The sequence below is a fragment of the Dromiciops gliroides genome, chromosome 5 (assembly GCF_019393635.1).
Source record: "Dromiciops gliroides isolate mDroGli1 chromosome 5, mDroGli1.pri, whole genome shotgun sequence".
In the NCBI taxonomy this organism is placed as follows: Eukaryota; Metazoa; Chordata; class Mammalia; order Microbiotheria; family Microbiotheriidae; genus Dromiciops; species Dromiciops gliroides.
Window position 1 is genome coordinate 118613916 of NC_057865.1, and position 20526 is coordinate 118634441.

General features: G+C 39.6%; 1 protein-coding gene across 1 annotated transcript in view; it reads right to left on the reverse strand.

The window, feature by feature from the left end:
• Positions 1-20526, reverse strand: part of SND1 (staphylococcal nuclease and tudor domain containing 1) — a 486824-nt gene that overhangs the window by 166715 nt on the left and 299583 nt on the right. Inside the window, exon 15 of the mRNA XM_043965422.1 lies at positions 15458-15599. Within this exon, the coding sequence (XP_043821357.1) occupies positions 15458-15599 (142 nt within the window). The remainder of the gene's footprint in view (positions 1-15457; positions 15600-20526) is intronic.

Genomic DNA, 20526 nt, shown 5'->3' on the forward strand with positions numbered 1-20526 from the left:
ATAAAGGCTGAGTCTCAGTTCATGCATGATGGCTATTTTGTAATAAGAGGGATGGTTTGACCCTTGTGCTGCCCATCCAGAACAACTCACAAACATGTCTAAAGTTAGGAAAGAACAAATTCCCCCCAAAATAAGGAAAACAAAAAATAATCAGAGTTTGCTGGAAAGAGACAAAAATAAATCAGGGCCCTAGATAAGTTATTTCTGAATTCCCCGCACACAACATCATTCATGAACAAGGCAGCGGTACAAATATAGCATAAATGTCGTCTGCTCTGGCTTGTAATTTAAAATGCAAATGCTAATGAGTGAACTGGTATATCAGTGAAGTTAATAACTGCATGCCTGGCATAGGGGCTGCATCCAAAACACACACAGAAAGAAGAGACAGACACCATGTTCCAATTTAAAAATAAAAAAGCCCAAATTAACCCTAGAAAAATCACTAGCAGATGCATAAACTCAGGCAAACGAGGCATGCAAGGATAGGGGAATAGAATCATTAAAGCCCATACTAGAGCAACTAAGCCCATGTTTTCCCCCATGTCATGATGGTGTGCAGGTAAATTACAGCTATTTCTCTAAAAATAACAGGAGAGTCATGTGTACAATGTGAGACACACAACAAGGCAAAAAGAATACTTGGAGAATAACTGAGGCCATAGCTCTCCCCATAGGTACTTTCTAGAGCCACTAATCCAGTGCAGTGTGTAACCACCTGGCTAGAGAGAAGCCTTTAAAATAGTCTGTTGTAGCAGAAAGAAGCCAATGATCTGTGTCCCAATCCTGTCTCTGGTATTTACTGCCTATATCACATAGGCCAGTGTCTATCCTGTTTGGGTCTCGGTTTATCTATAAACCTGGGAATAGTGGCTAGGTGATCTCTAAGGTCACTTTCCAGCTCTATAGGAAATCCTACACCCTATGAAAATGGATCCTAATTTGATTTTTTTTTTTTAGTGAGGCAATTGGGGTTAAGTGACTTGCCCAGGGTCACACAGCTAGTAAGTGTTAAGTGTCTGAGGTCGGATTTGAACTCAGGGACTCCTGAATCCAGGGCCGGTGCTTTATCCACTGCGCCACCTAGCCGCCCCTTGATTTTATACTATCTATAGTAGAATCCAGTTTACTTTGACTAGGCACTTCCACAATCTTTTCTACAAAACAGTAAGAAGTCCTTGAGAACTACTGTGATGAAAAGTTCATCACACTATAGTCAACCTGGTAATGAGCCTTGGAGAGAATTTAGCTAAGCTGGCCCTCCAACAAAACATATAATGTCCATCCATGAGCAAAAACTCCAAGTCTTTCCAGCTTGAGAGGTGCTGACAGAGCTTGGGTTCAACAGGCATAGCTTTCAAAAAGAAAGGGTCAGTCATACAAAAAGAGGGAAGGCTTTCCAAGGTAAGCTGCCAAGGCCTGGTAGAGCTTTGGGCAGGGAGAAGCTAGATTATATGGATAATTTATTAAACTATGTGAAGCATTTAATAAGTGCCTACTAATATTGAAGGCACTATGTAGGCAACCAGGGAGACAAAGACAAAAATGAAACTCTCTTACCTGAAGGAGCTTTATTCTCCTGGGGTGGAGAGGGGAGGACAGGATGCAATAAGCACACAGAAAGGAAAATACACAGCAGTTTTGGGGTAGAGTAGCAAAAATAGTTGGAGGGATTGGAAATGACTGGTGTAGGTGAGGAGGAAGAACATTACAGACCTAGGAGCCAGCCTGTTCAAAAGCACGGATGCAAGATGTCCATATGACACACATGGGTAATGACAAGAAGGCTGTTTTTCTGAAACAGAGGGGCTATGAAGGAGAATAATAAGAAATCAAGCTAGAAAGATTAACAGGTTAGAGTCGTATAGCAAAGAGCTTTAAACACCAGGTAATGCAAAAGTCCAGGTAATCAGTGAGGAGGGTCTGATTTACTTAAGATGTTAGTTGTGTGAACAGAAAGAAAAGGACAGATAGGAGAAATACTGTGGGGGTAGAAATGATAAGACTAGACAACTGTGGTGTGGAGTGGAGTGGTGGGGGTGTCTGGGATGGCTCAGAAGTTGTGGACTTGGGTGAGTGGTAGTATGATGGTACTCTTGACTGAAGTAGAGATATTAGGAAGAGTAGATTTAGGGGGAAAGATAATGAGTCCTATTTCTGACATCTTAATCCAGGCAGAGGAGACCAGTAGGTATTTGATAGTCTGAGACTACTGCGGACCCAAGAAAAGAAATTAGGGCTGGATATGTAGATTTGAGAGTCATCTGCATAGAGGCAATCAAACATATGGAAGCTAATGAGATCAAGAGAGAATCCAGGAAAAAAGAGAGACCAGAACAGAGCCACAGGGTACATATGCTCACTACCAACAGGAACATGGAAGATGGTCCCACAAGAGAGACTGAGTGGCTAGAAAACTGGCATTTATGCAGCACTTCAAGGTTTCTAGAGTAATTTACATATGTGATCTTACCTGATCCTCACTGCAACCCCACAAAACAGGGGTCATAATTATCCTTTTAAGATGAGTAAACCTCAGCATGGAGATTTAGTGGCTTGTACAGGTCTGACCATGTACCTCCTCCCTGCCCTGACCCTCTTATTTAATAAACCCCAGTGACTCCACATCATCTTAAGGATCAAATATAAGATTCTTTAGTTGGGGCTCAAACGCTTTCATAGCCTGGCTCCTTTTACCTTTCTTGTCTTCTTACACTTAGGCCCTTCCATATATCCCATCATCCAATGACTAATACTGGCTCTTCTCACTATCCTGACTTTAGGCAGTACCACTGGCTCTCCTCCATTATGAAGGCTCTCCCTACTGGCTCCCTTCAAGGCCCAGCTCAAATCTCAGCTTCTACAGGAAATTTTCCCTGCCCACCTTAGCTTTAGTGCCTTCTTTGTTGATTTCCAATTTACCTTGAATGTAGTTTGTTTGTACATAGTTGTTGTATGTTGTTTCCTCTCCTTCCATAAGATTGTAAGTTCTTTGAGATCAGAGCAATGTAAAGCTAAGAGGCAGAGTGTGGTTGAGGAAGAGTGAGGGGTTGGAAGAGACTTTATCTTTGCAAACCTTTAAACTTCAAAGAACCTCTTGTGATTGTTGCCTTTCCTTACAGTGAAGAATTTTGGCAGCATCTCATTAGCTATGTGGACCAATCTCATAGAATAGGAGAGGAGGTCAGGTCTATGTACTTGCAATTAAATTGTGAAAGGCATTAGACTGTAATCCTGTATGTGGGTGCAATGGCACAGCCAATGTTGTGAGATACCATTTTAAGTCTGGATGTGATATACATGTCAAGGTGTGGATACATGTATGTATGCAATATGCACACATACTTATCCACATGAAGATGCTAAAAGAGGAAACTATATTAGAGGGCAATTAGTCACTTTGTCCTAATTCTCTATATCAGAAATATTCATTTGGAATGTAGATAAGTGACCAACTAGTCTATGAATTTAGAAAAGCTTTAGGGATGACCACCAGCCAGAGAAAGAACTTCTATATCAGGAACTTTTTATGTGTTTATTTATTTTAAAAAATGAAGTCAAACCTCTGTGAAAGGGGGCTGTAAGAAGTAGTTCCCATAGCAACCAGGATGATTAAGTCTCACAGGTGGTGAGTAGCACTCACCCTGGGGCTGCCCATTACCAGATTTCAAAGCATTTCCCTTTAATTTCAAATTACTACAGCACTTACATATTCTTTCTCTCTCTCTCTCTCTCTCTCTCTCTCTCTCTCTCTCCCTCCCTCCCCCCATCCCCCATCTAGAGATGGGGTTCCTGAGCTCCAACAGGGTAAGAGTAGATGGTGAATAAGCCACACCCATGTGCTACCATGTTTAACCTTCATTAATGCTAAATTGGCCAATAGGAAAATACAACTTGCCAATGGAACAAGGCTGTAGATATATTGACTTTGGCATTCTAATCTACCAGAGTTTCTAATCTACCAGAGAGAGAAAGGCGATCCCATCACCTATCAGATTAGGAAATGGGAGAGGCACTTCTCAGGGGAAAGAATTCATAAGTGAGCCAGAAAATACTTTCAAATGGGCACGTAGAAGATATATAACTACTTTTAAGAAAAAAGTTCATAGATCTTGTGTTTTTTACTCATTCTCTTGACATGTACCACCGAATATCCAAGGCTCAGTGTTACTTTGAATCTATTTCCTGTTCAAGGAGTTCTCAAAGCAGAGGAGTCAAGACACTCCCTTATAGCTAGAAAACATTATGAACGAGACTAGGCTTAGTCCAGAACTGATGGGCTGAAGAAGGGAGTCATCCTTTCGCTCACTTAAGATGAGCCCGAGGGGAGAAATGGGAAGCCCAGGATAGTCCCTTAAGCAGCTTAGGACAAAGTTTATCATTTTATTTTTTTGTCTATTCTAGCAAATGAAAATCAGCTGAATAGTGCAGAGAAGATTGCCAGAAAAAATGTTAAATTTGCTAAACAAATGCAAAATATTTTCCTTCCTGTAACTGCACTATCCATTTAAACTCAGGTTCAGCAGACAGCAGCGTGACCCAGAGCATTTTCTGCTGGTCACAGAAGCAGCTAGGTGGTGCAGTGGATACAGAGCTGGGCCTGAAGTCGGGAATACCTGACTTCAAATCTGGTCCTCACTAGCTCTCTGACTCTAGGCAAGTCATTTAATTTATGTCTGCCTCAGTTTCCTCAACTGTAAAATGGGGTTGATAATAATAGCACTTAGCTCCAAGGGTTGTTGTGAGGATTGAATGAAATAATATGAGATAATACTTAGCATAGTGCCTGGCTTATTAAATATTTGTTCTCTCCCCTCATAGGATTCCTGAAACTACCTGTTTAGGTAGCAAAGTGGTATGAAAATGAGAAGATAAGTTAAGGAGATCTCTAAGTTACTAACACCATCCTTAAGGTAGCTAAGTGGTCACTGGGGTTAATCTGATTCAAACACTAGATGTAAACAGGGATCACACATTTTTTTAACCATTTTAGGTGGGATAAATTCCAGCATAGTTCTCTTAATCCCTTAGGGCAACCGTAAAATTGGAGGATAGGTGTAGGAGACAATTAAAATGAAAGAGCTCCCTTTTCCATTATGCTGCTTACAATCTAGGGAATTGAGATAGAGTCACAAGACCTGAGTTCAAATTTTAGTTCTGCCTATTATTAGTGGGCAGGTCATTTAAAATGTCTCAATCTCAGTTTCCTTCTCTGTAAAATGAGAATAATGCTTAGAGCTGACACTTTGTAGGGCTATGGTGACAATCAAGTATGATTGTGGATAAAAACAATGTAAATGTAAGCTATTATTATTGTCCTGCTTTAACTAATCATACCCATCAAAGAAAAATGAGACTAGCCTTGTGAGATGATTCTCAGAATCAGATTCATTGTCTTGATGTATTCTTTCAATTTACCCTCCAGAATGCCTGGCATTCTGGATGTGATGGCCCCCAAAAGGAGGAGATAGATTTCCCCAAAGCATCTTGTTTCACCTTGCCTACTTCTTGTACCAGGAAGCAATGGGAACGCAAAAGAGGAATGGAGTCAGAATGGGAAAAAAACAAATACAAAAATATGGCGAGACAGGAATCATTTCACCTTATGAATTTCCAGAAATTTAGAATTCAATTAAAGAGTTTGAAAGGAAATAATGAGTATCAACAAACTCTATATTGCTTAATTAAGGATAGACAGTCAGAAAGTGATGGTATGGAAGGATTTCTCACTTAGCCTTTAACTGTGTAATTAGTTAGGTGTGGGCAATGAATAAAGATCCACCGTTCTTAGGGTCAGAAAGTGACAAGAGTATTCCTTCACTCCTTTTCTTAGTACAGGTTCTGTCATAAAAAAATAAAAGATTTAAAGAGGCCAACAACATTTTGAATCTCATTATGCTTGAAAGTTAGGATGAATAAATTATGAGCATAATGACAAGATCACCATCTCACTAAAGAATACGTGGCCATCAGAAAATTACTATGTCACCTTCCACTGAAGATACTGAGGCACACTAGTTCTTTGCATGAAACAAACTTGAAGCACCTTCTTTCCTGTTTCTTTACCACTTGTCTTCTCCTCCACCCCTGCCCCAGGCCCCCCAGTAGCCAGAAACCATGTGGACTATTTCCCTGAGCCTTCCTGCCTGGAAGGTGTAGCCCTCCCTCAATGGGAGTCACAGAGGACCACTAGGCCTCTCCATTTAACCTGTGCCTCCATGGTCCCTGTTTTCCTTGTCCACTGAAGGACCCTGCAGCCTTGTGTTTAGGACTTCTGGGCCTTTCCACTTATCCTATGGATGGACTAGTTTAGTCCAATACTTTGTACACAGTAAGTCCATGATAAATTCTTTTTGTTTATTTATATTTTTTCTTGACGAGGCCTCTTTGGCTTTTTCTCCCTAAACCAAAAATATTTACTGAATTGGCATGGAATAAATTATGTAGTAATTTATAATTAATAATGGAATTAAGGAATAATCCTAGGGAAGCGTTTCTAGGTTCCCAGATTCACAATCCAGAAAGTTAAAAAAGAATATTCATAAAGAAAAAGGGTTTTAGATTCTCTTGTCACTATTCTAATTCAACTCAAGTCGTACCTTGTGTCTATTTTTTCTCTTTCATTTGGAGTTAAGAAGGTAGTTTGCATTTGTCTTTGTTGAAGACAGTGATGATAACAATCCTGGGTTTAATCATTGTGCCCTCTGCTAGGCAAACTGTTATTAATAATTCATTCTTGATAGTACTTCAGACATTTTGCATTACCACTTAACACTTTGGGGACATTTCAATTTTTCAAAATTTTCAATTTTTGATAATTATGGAACTTATTCAAGAAACTCAGTCACTGTAAAGAATTTATGAAAGCAGAGAGAGAAGAGGAACATGGAATGAGAAGGTATGGATGGATGTGATCTTTACATGTGGAGAGAATAGTCACACTGATATTACAAATCCACCAAAAAGTCAAGAAATTCTCCTATTCTTTAGTAATATTATTCCCCACTAAGTACGAACAAGGAAACAGAAAAACAGAGGATATGATTATTCAATAAGCTGGTAATGGAAGCAGCACCATGGGTGCATAAGACTTCAGACACTATACTGCCTCCACACAGGAGTATTCCTTCATTCATTATTTACTGAGCACCTAATTTGAAAAATCTCTCTTCCAGGTAAGGAGGATTATGGAAAGATTACAAAACAAGGCTCCTATTACCAGAGCTTACCATCTAGTAGGGGAGAGGAGAAACACAACCACATAAAAGAAAGACTATTATGATGCAATGCACAGATTGTACATGTACATGTATACGTATACCTATGTGTACACCTAGATGTACGTGTATACGCATATGTATATATAAAGTGCTATGGGAAGTTGGCTACATGGAGACGACTGAGTTGTGGATGCTTCAAAGAGGAGAATTTTACCTGGAATTTGTAGGGTAAATAGGAATTAAACAGGTTGGCTGGAGGGCCCAGAGTGAGGAAAAGCCTAGAGGTGGGAAAGTAGAGGATGTCCCCTTAGTCACACCAAATAAACCAGCTTGACTATAGCTTGGAGTATATGAAAGCAAATGGTTGGAGATACTGCAGGAAAGGGATGTGAGAGTGTACCCTTGGAAACCTTTGAATGCCAGGCTAAGGAAGTTGGATTTTATTCAGCAAATAATATAAAATCATTTTTAAGGGGGTAGGATATGATCAGAGGAAGATAATTAGAAAGATTAATCTGGCAGTGGCTTGTTGGATGGTTTGGATAAAGGGACAGCCTGGAGGCAGGGAGACTAGTTTGGAGGCTATTGAAATAGCATAATTAGGGTTTGAATGAAAAGGGGAAGTTGAAATCTGAGAAAAGTAAAAAGATGTGAGAAAGTATGTAGAAATGACAGAATTTGAAAGAATGGGAACTCAAAGATGGCTCTGAGATTTCTAGAACAGATGATGCATGAGATGCTAATACTCTTGGCAGGAATGGAAAATCAGGAAGGGAGGTCAACTATCTTTTTTTTTTTTAAGTTAATTTAGTTTATATTTTGGTGAGGCAATGGGGGTTAAGTGACTTGCCCAGGGTCACACAGCTAGTAAGTGTTAAGTGTCTGAGGCTGGATTTGAACTCAGGTACTCCTGAATCCAGGACCTTTATCCACTGCGCCATCTAGCTGCCCCTCAACTAGCTTTTTTAATACATTGGATTTGCAGAACCCAGCTTGGAAAATGTGCCCCCAGCTATCAAATGAACTTCCTAAACTATGCCATCAGTGTGAATGATGATTCCCAAGAAGCATACATCAAAAGATTACAGTCATAAGAGACTTTATTATCAATGTATCAGTGTTTTAAAGGTGACTTTAGGGATTAAGTGATTTCTTTTTCCTGTACCTCAGTTTCTCTTATTTTCAAAGGACATAACAAACGTGGTAATTGTGAAGACAAACTAAACTGAATGACCTTTGTTCTAATCAAGGGAAATGGAGGAGACTTATTAAACTGGGGGCGGGAAGAGATGCTTTTATACAAATGTAGGCTGCCCAGTGATTTTGGCTACCCTACTAATGCAAGACAAGAACTTGATGTGATTGTGTCCTAGGCTGAAATAAATATGCATGGGAAGAGGCCAGAGCAGCAGGACCTTGAATAGCTTTGGCTATGACTGCAAAAGGTCAATTATTCACCAATTGAACCAAAGGCAGGTGCTTAGAGGACTAAAGGGCAAGGGCTCAGGAAGCAATGACCTGCTAGGTACAGCTAACTTTTCCCACCTGCTTTCCCATCTGATCACTCCACATACAGGGGTGCAGGGAGTGTGACAGAGAAGCCACCTGGTTCAGGCCACCTGCTACTCTATCAAGCTGTGGGCCTGCCTGCCCAAAGAGTTCACAAAAAATGAACAAGGAAGAAAGAATCACTTCCCTCCAGCGTAGAGTGAGGCCCCTCATTACTTAAGCAATTCTGCCATGAGTCTGAATTTCACCAGCCTATATGATCCTACCCAAATGCTTGCTCCAGTCATATACTGACTCCCAAGTCATTCTTCCCCTCCCTTTCCTGCTCCCAAAAGGGCTTCGATATTTAACTTCAGCCTTTTTCTTCATCAATAATCTCACTTCTTTTTTTTGTTTTGTTTTGTTTTGTTTTAGTGAGGCAATTGGGGTTAAGTGACTTGCCTAGGGTCACACAGCTAATAAGTGTTTAAGTGTCTGAGGCCGGTGCTCTATCCACTGCGCCATCTAGCTGCCCCAATAATCTCACCTCTTAATACAAAGATGACACCCCTCCCAATCACTCTGGTTTTCCAGCATGTTAACCATCTAAACTCCCATGGTCTATAAGATTTCACCTCAGCCCAGAGCAGTATGGTTATACTTTTGATCTCCTCATCACTTAAAATTGTACTACCTCCATGACCCAGAATTCTGAAGCTCTTCTTGATCTCTTATCCCCTTATCTATTCTTCACTAGTTTTAGTCCTCACAAAGATCTACAGCACCCCAGTCCATTACTTCCCTGGCCTTTTGTTACTGCGAGAACAATACTGACCCTGTTGTAAACCAGTTCACCCTTAAACTGCTCACCATCTCTGAATGTCATTCATAGCTTGCCAAACTCCAACACTCAGGTAATTCCCACTGTCTTCTCTGTTTCTACTTAGTTCTGATGAAAACCAATTTGAAGTATGCAGCTCTGCCAAACTAGCTCCACTGGCTGCATGGCAGTTCTTTTATTCGTCCTGACTGAATCCCAGGCATAATCTTCACAGCACTTATTCTAAACGTCTTATTCTTGCCTCAAGTCCCCTATACAGCGGTGTCAAACTTAAATAGGTGTCCAAAATTACTGAGAATACCACAAATTAACATTATTCTATGTAATATTTTTATTTTGTTAAACATTTCCCAATTACATTTTAATCTGGTTGGGAATTTTGCCTGAGCAAGTTTGACACTTCTTTACTAAGAAAACAGGCCATCTGTAGTGAGCTCCCTCTTCTCCCCCTTTTTAAACTTCAAAATCTCCAAATCTCTCTACAGTTTCCCATTCCCTCCAGTCTGAGGAAGAGGTGACCTTTACTCTTATCAAAGACAACCCTTCTATTGTGCCCTGGATACCATTCTTTATCATCCCCCCACCCTGCTCTCAGGCACACACATATTCTGTGTCTCTCACACATTTTTAGTCTTTCCTAATTTCCTGACTCAGGCCCTGTTGCTTACAAACATACCTGGGTCTCCCTACCTCATCCTCAAAAAACTTTCACTTGATCCTACCATTCTCTTCCCTTTGGTAGCCAGATTCCTAAGAATGTTCCTACATGTTTGTCTCCACTAAGTGCCTCCAACTCATTTTTCCACCCTGTGAAATTAGGCTTGTGACTGCCACTTGACCAAATGCTCTTCTTATATTTATGCTGTATATATAGATACCGAGCCACATGTATATGTACATATATGTGTGTATATCACACACACAAACACAGAGATACACACGGTAGTCAAATACAAAGGAGGCCACTATTGGTTTGATTCTTCCCCAGTCTCTTTTGCTGATTCATCATCTGTTTGTTTCTATGTGAAAGGCTCTCAACTAGACAACGGCATCTCCCCTTCTATCCTGGATCCAGTTCTTTTCTGTCTACACTCTGTCTTGATGACTTCATAATTTATCAATGGTTCATTTATTACTTCAATGAAGATGGCTCAGAAATCTATACATCTAGGCCTCATCTCTGAATAATTTTAGTCTCACATCACCACTTCCTCATTGACACCCATCTTTATCTGGATGTCCTGTCAGCATTTCCAACGCAACAAATCCAAAATGGAATTAGTTATCCTTCCCTCTATAGCAACCCAACTCTCCCATACAAAGGTCTTTTTCTGTTGAGGACAAACTGTTCTTCTAGTTATTCCAGGTTCACAAACTTAGACTCATTTATGGCATCTTCTTTGCCCTAAAAATCACTAACCAGACCTTGTCAATTCTACTTCTATATCATCTTTCACATCTGCTGCTGTTTGTCCCCTCATGTGGCCACAATTCTTGTTAGGCTCTCATTTATTCCAATTTTTTTTTGGTGGGGTAATGAGGGTTAAGTGACTTACCCAGGGTCACACAGTTAGTAAGTATCAAGTGTCTGAGGCCAGATTTGAACTCAGGTCCTCCTGAATCCAGGGCCAGTGCTTTATCCACTGTGCCACCTAGCTGCCCCGTCTCTCATTTATTCCTATCTGGATTACCACAACAAATTTCTAATGGCTTTCAGTCTCTCCTCTTTTATACTTTCCACAAAACTGCCAAGTAAATAATATTCCAAAGACATGGGTCTAATCATGGCACTTCCCCATTTAAGAAGCTCCAGTGACTCTTTACTGCATAGAAATAACAGAAAATTGGGGTAGCTAGGTGGCACAGTGGATAAAGCAACAGCCCTGGATTCAGGAGGACCTAAGTTCAAATCTGGCCTCAGACACTTGACACTTACTAGCTGTGTGACCCTGGGCAAGTCACTTAACCCCAATTGCCTCACAATAAAAAGAAAAAGAAATAATAGAAAATCCCTTAGGCTGGCATTTTAAAACGCTCCTATTCTGGCCCCAGTATGATTTCCTACTTTGTCCCCTGAAAAACTCTACAATCCAGCCAAATAATATGATCTTTTCTTGAACTTGCCATTCCATTTCCAGTCTCTATGCCTTGGCATGTAGTGCTGCCTATGCCTGGAATAGAATTCCTCTTTAGCTTTGTCTCATAATTCCTCCAAGACTCACACTAGATGCCAGCTCCTATGGGAAAACAATCCAGAACCCCTTAGTTCGAGTGCTCCCTAACTCTTTCCCCAAATTACCCTCCATTTACTTTATGTGTTTTCCTGGTGTATCACCCAGTAGAAGGAATGTGAAATCCTTGATGGAAGGGACTGTTGTTTGTTTGTTTCTGTTTTTGTATCCATTGAACCTAGTACAGTATCTATAAATAGTATGTGTTATCAAATGTTTACTCAAAGAAAATGCAACATGTAGGGAACTGCTTTACTCAATACTGATTGACAAAGAAATCTGTCCAAAAGAAAACCATCTCTCGGGATCCTTGTTGAATCCAATAACCCAGTAAAGCAGTCAAAATTTAAAACTATTTAAATTTAAAGCTAAAATTTAAAACTACTAAGAGAGTGACCAGGTGAACCCATTACATAAGTTGCCTACGCTAATCCTGCCAAATCCTGCTCTGTAGGTGCAACTACAAAGCAAAGAAAGAGGTGCCCAAATCCTCTAATCACCTGGCTTTGATGCACAGGAGCAAAATGCCTAGGTTTACAAATTTTGGAAAATTCCGTTTAAAACCCTTTCAAACATGAAATGATCAAGTGTGAAAACTAATTAACAAACAGTGGATCTGTGTTCTTAGGCAGGAGAATCTGACAGAGATTAGGGAAAGAAAATGAGGGGGGAGGAAACCCAGCTATCTCCTGGCAATTTCAGAGATATTCCCCTTCAAGTGCCCTGAGTAAGAGAGTTATCACTGGGAAGAAGAGCATTGCTCAAACACACTCATAGCTTTATAGAAGAGACAAGGCCGGGAGGAAAAATATTCTGCCCATTCATTCTCCAATGTGATTTTCTAATCCACGAATCCCACAAACAAACAACACAGACACAGCCATTTGGTAACTAGGGCTTTGTCACAAGTATCACAGCCAGTCATTATGGTTTCTTTTATTTAGATGTTAGCAAATACTCATGCTGAGGTTTAGCCAAGGAAGAAAAGAAGTGAGAAGCTGCTTTAAGCTATGAATTCACTGTCTGTTGGTCTCTAGAAAGACAAACTCAACCTAGCTCCTCAGCTTACTCTGGAAACCGACCAATGAGGTCATGATGCATGTGGAGTAGGCAACAAAAGGACAACCTAAGTATTATTTGTTCTGCTCTCAGAGCCTCTGGGCCATGCAGTAAGGGAACTGGCTTCCAGAGCAATCCAACAAGACTCCAAAATGCAGAAACCTTTCGGGAAAAAGGCAGAAGTTAAAAGCATACCCACTTCTTCCCCACAGGATGGATACTCAGCATTTAGAAGCTTGTCTCTTGATTTAAAGACTACCAGGAATTAGTATTTGCTCTTTTCTTCCATGGAATATAGTCATGGCAGTTAGGAAGACCTGTACCTCTGTCAATTATGCCTATGAGGATTGGAATACCATGGAAATTCATCCAGTTCTCTGAGATACTGAAGTTCAACTAATATATAACCACGCTGTGTGGCTGCGGAGGGGGAAAAAACTTTAAATGCTAATGAATATGCATGTGTTGTTTCCTTCAAAATACAAAGAAATGTCTTTTGAGTTGAAATAATTTATTAAGTACAAATGTCATGCGATTTCTGATGCAAAGTTAAGCCAAGTTATGATGGTATACTAACCGATAGCCTAGGACAGAAAGGTACAGAGGTGTCATAATTTTGATAGGTCTAAGAATTGGACCAGCTTTATTTAGTTGCTTTTGTATTTGGTTTTCTTCTTCATTGTTTTCTTTCCCCTATAAGATATGAGAGTAGCCAACTTTCCCCAGAGAGTATAACCTCTTTTCCTTTCTGTTCAGAAATCTTAGGGGAAATGGACCATCGACTCAATATGATAACATTCACCCAGTTATGCTAGAGCCCACCCATCCAGAGACTAAAGCCTAGCTCACTAGCAAGGTCTGGAGTGTCTCCTCCTCTTTAAGAGCAGGAACTGATTGCTCTTAATTAATCACTCAAAGGAATATGAGGCACTGCATTGATCATTAACTTCTTAAGGGTTCTAGAACAGAACTGACAGTGGGGTCATAGCTATGTGATTCAATCCTGTAGTCTGCAAAGAGTTATTTCCTATAACTCAAACCAATTACTGAGGTTTGAGAAGGGGACAAAATTTGCTTACCCATAGCTTCAGGAAAGCACATTTACTGAAAAAAGAAAAAAAAAAAAAGGATACATGCCTCTTAGGAAAACAAAGTAATCACATGGGGGGATAACAAGTAGCATCTTCATTTTTCTCCTCATAAAAGCAAATTCTTTTCAAAAAGTTAATACAGTTATGAGGAATCCTGGACAGCAATAACAAGAGAAGTATGCCTCTTAAGTGTTCAAAGATGGGTGAAGAGAAGGGAGTGAGGCAAAATGATGGTTTTCCCTTATAGACAACAGCCTCTGTGAAATACTTATCGTAAATAAATAACTTTATGATTTTCCAGCAGAGAAGAAATGAAGCAATTTGCTCCTTGAGTGCATAAATGGAAATTGCTCAAAGTGCATGATTCACAGTCTTGCTGGCTTGGGACATATTAAGCTTCTATAAAACACAGAAGAGGGATGCATATGTGGTGATGAGAGAGGCAGGTTTTCTCTTGCCTATCAACTTTAGTACAACAGAGAAATACTAAGGTGGTGGAAGGAAACAAGGTATGTCATGTCCAACGGTTCATAAAAAGTTTGGGACTTAGGATGTCTGAAAACAACTAGCTTCTTCACAAGGGTTCTGAGGATTTCCCATAAATAAGATGCCAGGAGAGGAACTTCAAGTAGGTAGTACCGCCCTGGAGAATCTTATCAAATAGTCTGTCAGTAGTTTCCCACAACAGCCCTATTCCAAAGCCTTACTGTACCAAAGAAGGGTGATCATTCCTGGGTCCTTGAAGGTTATACCAGCTGAAAACAAGCAGGTCCTACACCAAGCATAAAAGGCTTTTAGGTACCAGCCAGGAAACAGACTTAAAGTGCAATATTTAAGACCTGGCATAGCTTTACTAGGAAAGCTTCACATACAAGGTTGGCTTTAGGTTTGTGAAATTTTCAGCTCACAGTTAATGTCCCAAATCACTTATCAATTTATGGAGCAATTGTAATCTACACTGAAAGAGTACTCACAATGAGATCATAGCTTTTTTCATGTATTGAAGTATTCTCATTGGCAAAATGAATTTGGAGTTCTCTTCACTCTAGTTGTGTGTTCGGTGCTGCCATGAAGTTGTCTACCCCCCATTTCCCAGAGTAGTGAGAAAGAGAAAAGGTAAATCACCTGCCCAACTTTCAGAGCCCATTGGCAAAATAGCAGTGATGCTGGCAAACAAAACCAGAAAGCATCATGTAAGCTCTGAGAGGAGAGAAGGAATGAATGTCATCATAGTCTTCAAATATAAAAGAATCCCGCTTCAAGAGACGATATCCACAGTTCCAGTTGTTAGGTTACAGGGTGTACAGGCAGGGCGAAGCAAAGGAAACCAGAGAGAGCCATAGACACCCCTTTAAAATGATGCTTTTTTTCCCTTCATAAATCCAAGGATCATTTAAATTTCTGAGCCTCAGCTGCCAGTTAGAAATAACGGATTCTCTATGGGCCCCCGATTATTTAGAAGGAATGCAAATACCACTGATGTAGGTGAAAAGAGGTCAAGTGCTTGGGAAAATACATGAAACTCACCGGCAAGCAGGAAGGTAATGAGGCAGGTTTCCTTTGGCAAGTAGAGTTTGAGGCGAGAACCACTGAAAACATATTCCACCACAGCTTCAGAACGACCAGCTCGCTGGAGGAAAGGCAAGAACTGCTTGGCTTTCTGGGTATCCTGATCAGGAGGAAGAATAAAAAGAGTCATTTGTAAGAGGATGGCACCATTTTATTCTTGGGTCTTAGGACCAAGGCACAACTGAACCTAGGAACATGTCGATAATAAAGAATTCCAGGTCCAAATGACATGAATATAATGCAGTTAATGTTCTATTTTGATTAGTACCAAGTACAGCCAATTTGTAGAGACAAAAACATCTATCTTGTAACAGTGTGGGCACCCTCGACCCTAAGAATTCTTTCTATGCATCACTCTGCTTTCCCATTAAATTATTCTCAGAACCTTTTCTCTACTTGCTCAGAAAACCAAAAGCAGGTTCTTAGACTCTGGTTTATTTTTTCCCTTCAAATATATAAGATTTAGGGGCAGCTAGGTAGTGCAATGGATAAAGCACCAGCCCTGGATTCAGGAGGACCTGAGTTCAAATCCAGCCTCAGACACTTGACACTTACTAGCTGTGTGACCCTGGGCAAGTCAGTTAACCCCAATTACTCCACAAAATAATTATATAAAAAATATATATATTTAAGATTTAAAGCTCGCTAGATATGGAAAAACCACAATCTTCACAACTCCATATGAAAAAACTGATATTCTTTGATCATGTGCCAATAATTCTGATTCTCTCTCTCTCCACAAACACACACAGACAGACACAGACAGACACACTTCTAGGGTTTAGACAAGACCTAGGGACAGAATTTAAGTTGTTATGGTACCAGGGGCAGGGAAAAACTGTGATAGCTTGACAAACATTACTAAAGCAAACATAGGAAACAGTATGACACTGAGATCTGCATCATATGCATTATCTCTAGGCCCACTGAACTTCTCTAGGCACTAGCACATTCTTTCAATGATGGAGACAAAAATTTAAAATCAAATTGTATTGTTTGGAGGCAAATTCTTAATCTTAGAAATTATACTTCAGCCCACCACTAGGCGCACAGTTAAGGAATATTTACAATGTGAGATCATATTAAGACTCATGTCTTTCAAGTTTCTTCAAGTTGTCCAATTATAAATCTTGAGGCAATTAAACTATAGTGGTATTTTAAACAAGTACTATCACATCTATAGATCTCTGAAGAAGTATGGACTATATGTTTACAATTAGGAGGATCTTGCCAAGTAGACATTCCTTGGAAATCACATGGGTGATGTAACAGACAGCAGTAAAAAAACCACTTTTTTTCTTTTGCCACACTTAGTATTAATCATACACTAACTACAAACTCTGTATGAGGGAAGAAGTTTCTCCACATTTTTCTGACTCCAATGACACAACTAATCTGTGTTGCTGCAATCTCTTTTAATCTTTGCTCCTAGCAACAGGGCTATTATAACTAAGTTAATGCATATTAGATAATGAAAATTTAACAAGCCATCAAGTATTTGAGAGTATTCATAGCAGCTGAGGAGACACAAAAGTGCCTTGGAGCCACACATATCTAGAGAAGCCACTGAAGTAGGCAGGGATCAAAACAATATTTACAGTAATAGTATTCATCCTTTCTTCAAATAGAGAACTGCAGAAAAGAGTAATCTACTCACCACCACCATTTTATTAAAAATAAAAATAAGGTAGCATACAGTTTAGCTTGGTTGAAATTCTTCCCATGCACACTTGAATAAAACATGTTGCTGTGGTTCAGTCATTTCGGTTGCACTTGACTCTTTCTGACCCCATTTGGGGTTTTCTTGGCCAAGATATTGGAGCGGATGGTCATTTCTTTCTCCAGCTCATTTTACAGATGATGAAACTGAGGCAAAAAGGGTTAAGTGACTTGTCCAGGGTCACATGGCTAGTAAGTGTCAGAGGCCAGATTTGAACCAAGGCCTTGCTGTCTCCAGGCCTGGCACTCCACTGGGCCACCTAGCTGCCCCATAGGACACAACAATACACAAACCAATGCCCACAAATATTTATGTGCAAATACTTCACCTGTAGTTGGATAAAGCCTAGAATACCTAAGTATAACAAATATCATGGGTCACAAAACAATAGAGATATTAAAACCCTTTTTGACAACAAATCTAGGGCACCATATTCCTAACTTGGATCTTCCAATTCAACAACACATTCTTGAACTAAGCAAATCACATTACAAGTTCAATGAATGTCTTCACATTACAAGTTCAATGAATGTCTCTAAAATAAGTCTTTGGCCCCAAAGGAAAAGAAATCTGTATTTTTACAGCACCTATCCCCCTACCCCCCAACAATAAATGCTTGCTAGATTTACCTGGAAAGTAAGGTTGTAAAATGCCAGACCCCATGAACAACGTAGCCATTTATTTCAGCAGCCTTGATTAAAAAAAAAAAATGAACTGTACAGGATGGATCTACTTGCTTTAGCCAAACATTCTTTTCCTTAGCTAAGCCACTAGTCTAGTTCATCAAGGGGCCTACCTGCTCAGACTGGGAAACAGGGAAAAGCAATGGGAGCTCACTGCTACTGTGTACAAAAAATAAAAAATAAAAAAATCAATAGGATGTTCTTAGCTGCCTCCCAAGACTCAACCCACAACTCAACAGCCTCTGCTCCATAATGGACACGTTGGGAGTCAGCACAGGGAATCTAAAATGCCGTATTTTAAAGCAAAGGTCAGAGATGAATACTGACACCTCCAAGCTGGAAGCCAAATGAAAAAGCCTCCTCCCAAGATCAATGATGTTTATATTCAGGAGTCAAAAGTTCAGAGGAAAAAAAATGAATCTCTGATGGACTCTTTAGGGAAGCAAACCCATACCCAGAATATGGACCATCCGTTAAGTGACATGCCAGAGATGGGAACGTGTCTGGTTTGACACTGTCCCAGGTTCAGGTGAGCTATGCCTGGATCTTTGTTCTTAGCTAAACTCTATGCTGTATCCCTCACACAATGTGGTTACGACGTACTTCCAAAATGAAAGTTATAAAAACATGAATATGAAACTTTACAAGAGAAAAATGTATCTATATTTTTGGGTAGAGAAGAGTCGGTGAGAGAAGGATCCTAACAACATTTCAGTGACTGCTTCTGACTTGAAAAAGAGCATAACTTGTCATGGTAAGAATGATATAATGATCATATAGGCCCGATTTTAGTCAAGTAGAAGCTGTCATCAATCTCAATCATACCATCACAGGAGAGTCTTTTAATATAAGCCTGGAGCTTCCTTTATCTTCCAACAAACACTTTTTTTTTTGGTCATCCTAAAAGTACAAAGAAACGAGGCCAAAATTCTTTTCCTCTAACTTTAGTTTCATAGTAGATCAAATGCAAAGTTAAGTAAGGCAGAATGACATGTTCCCTCAGGTGACAGGGAACTTACCCACAAATCATCTCTGCCTACTCAGGATAGAAATGGAAATTGTTTACTCTGGGAATACTGATTTTATTACTGTAAAATTGACTTTGAACACTGTTAAATGGTTTGCCCTCCAGAGGTGTTGTGTAGTTCCAGAAATATGTTTCTTTTCCTTTCTAAGACTATGGCTATTGTGAAAAAGCTTCAGTTTTTTAATGAAGTTTTAAAGTCTAAAGAATGCCATTAAAAAAAAGACTTTCAAAAAAGAGTAGATGAAGACCTGGAACTTAGAAACCACAGAATCTTCTTTTTCCTTCCTACTGTCATCAGATATTTTATTAAAATAACTTTGCTTCTTCGATAATCCAGGGAAATGATTCAGTGGAGAATAATGAAACTTAATATTACTAAAGAACTTAATATTTTCAAGGAATTTCTTAAGAGAATTTGAGCAATATGGAAGAATGGTCAAAACTAAGCCCAAATGTGTCAGGGCAGTTAAAATAATTTAAAATGTGTCAAATTTTTAAAAAGAAAAAGACAAACGAGGGAAAGAAACTTCACAGGAAAAAAACATCCTTGTAAAATAGAAAGACAAAAGAAAAAACCTCAACATAAGAGGACCAGATAGAGTAAACAAATACTAAAGGGTAAAAGGTAAGGAGAAATCTGTACAAAGAACAAGTCTGTAACATCAACTACATTTCGTTTTTTTTTTTTCTTTTTTTTTTTTTTTGCAGGGCAATGGGGGTTAAGTGACTTGCCTAGGGTCACACAGCTAGTAAGTGTCAAGTGTCTGAGGCCGGATTTGAACTCAGGTACTCCTGAATCCAGGGCCGGTGCTTATCCACTGCGCCACCTAGCCGCCCCCCATCAACTACATTTCTAAAAGAATGGCCTGCAAGAAAATTGAGAATCATTTAGAATCACAATAAGAGACATAAAAATATGGGCTTGGTAAGAGGGGAAGTAAGATTTCTGAAAGATTGCAACTGCAATGGTTATTTTTTTTCAATTCTCAGCCTTATGCTCCTTTGGAATCTATTGACCAACTCTTCCTCCTACAAATGCTCCTCACATCACTTTTACAACAGTGCTTTCTTGCACTCCTCTGACCTTACTCCTTCTTTGAAATCTCTTTGCTCTATCATCATCCATGTTCCATAATGAACTGTTTTCTAGTATGTCTAGATTCAATCCTGAGTTCTATCTTCTCTCTGTATCCCTACAGTAGAATGTCAGAGCCATAAGGGCAGGGAATGTTTCATTTTTTAACTTATATCCTGGCATGTAAGTACAGACTACCAAAAAACAACACATGAAACCTTCTTAACTGATGGCCTCAGCTCTGATTAGTTCACTAATTATTCTTTTAAATGTTTCTATCTCTCTACATCTCTAATCCATCATTCTCTGCCAAGAGGCTGAATGCATACGTTGTCCTGAGTCTTCAGAAGTCTTTCAAAGTCATTTTCCTTTCTATTATTGTATAAATTGTTCTCCTGGGCTCTGCTCAATTCACTCTGCATCAATTCACACAAATCTTTCCAGGTTTCTCTGAATCTGTAATCTTCATTTCCTAAAGTATAATTTCTTACAGCTGGCTATTTAGACATTCCCCAAATGACT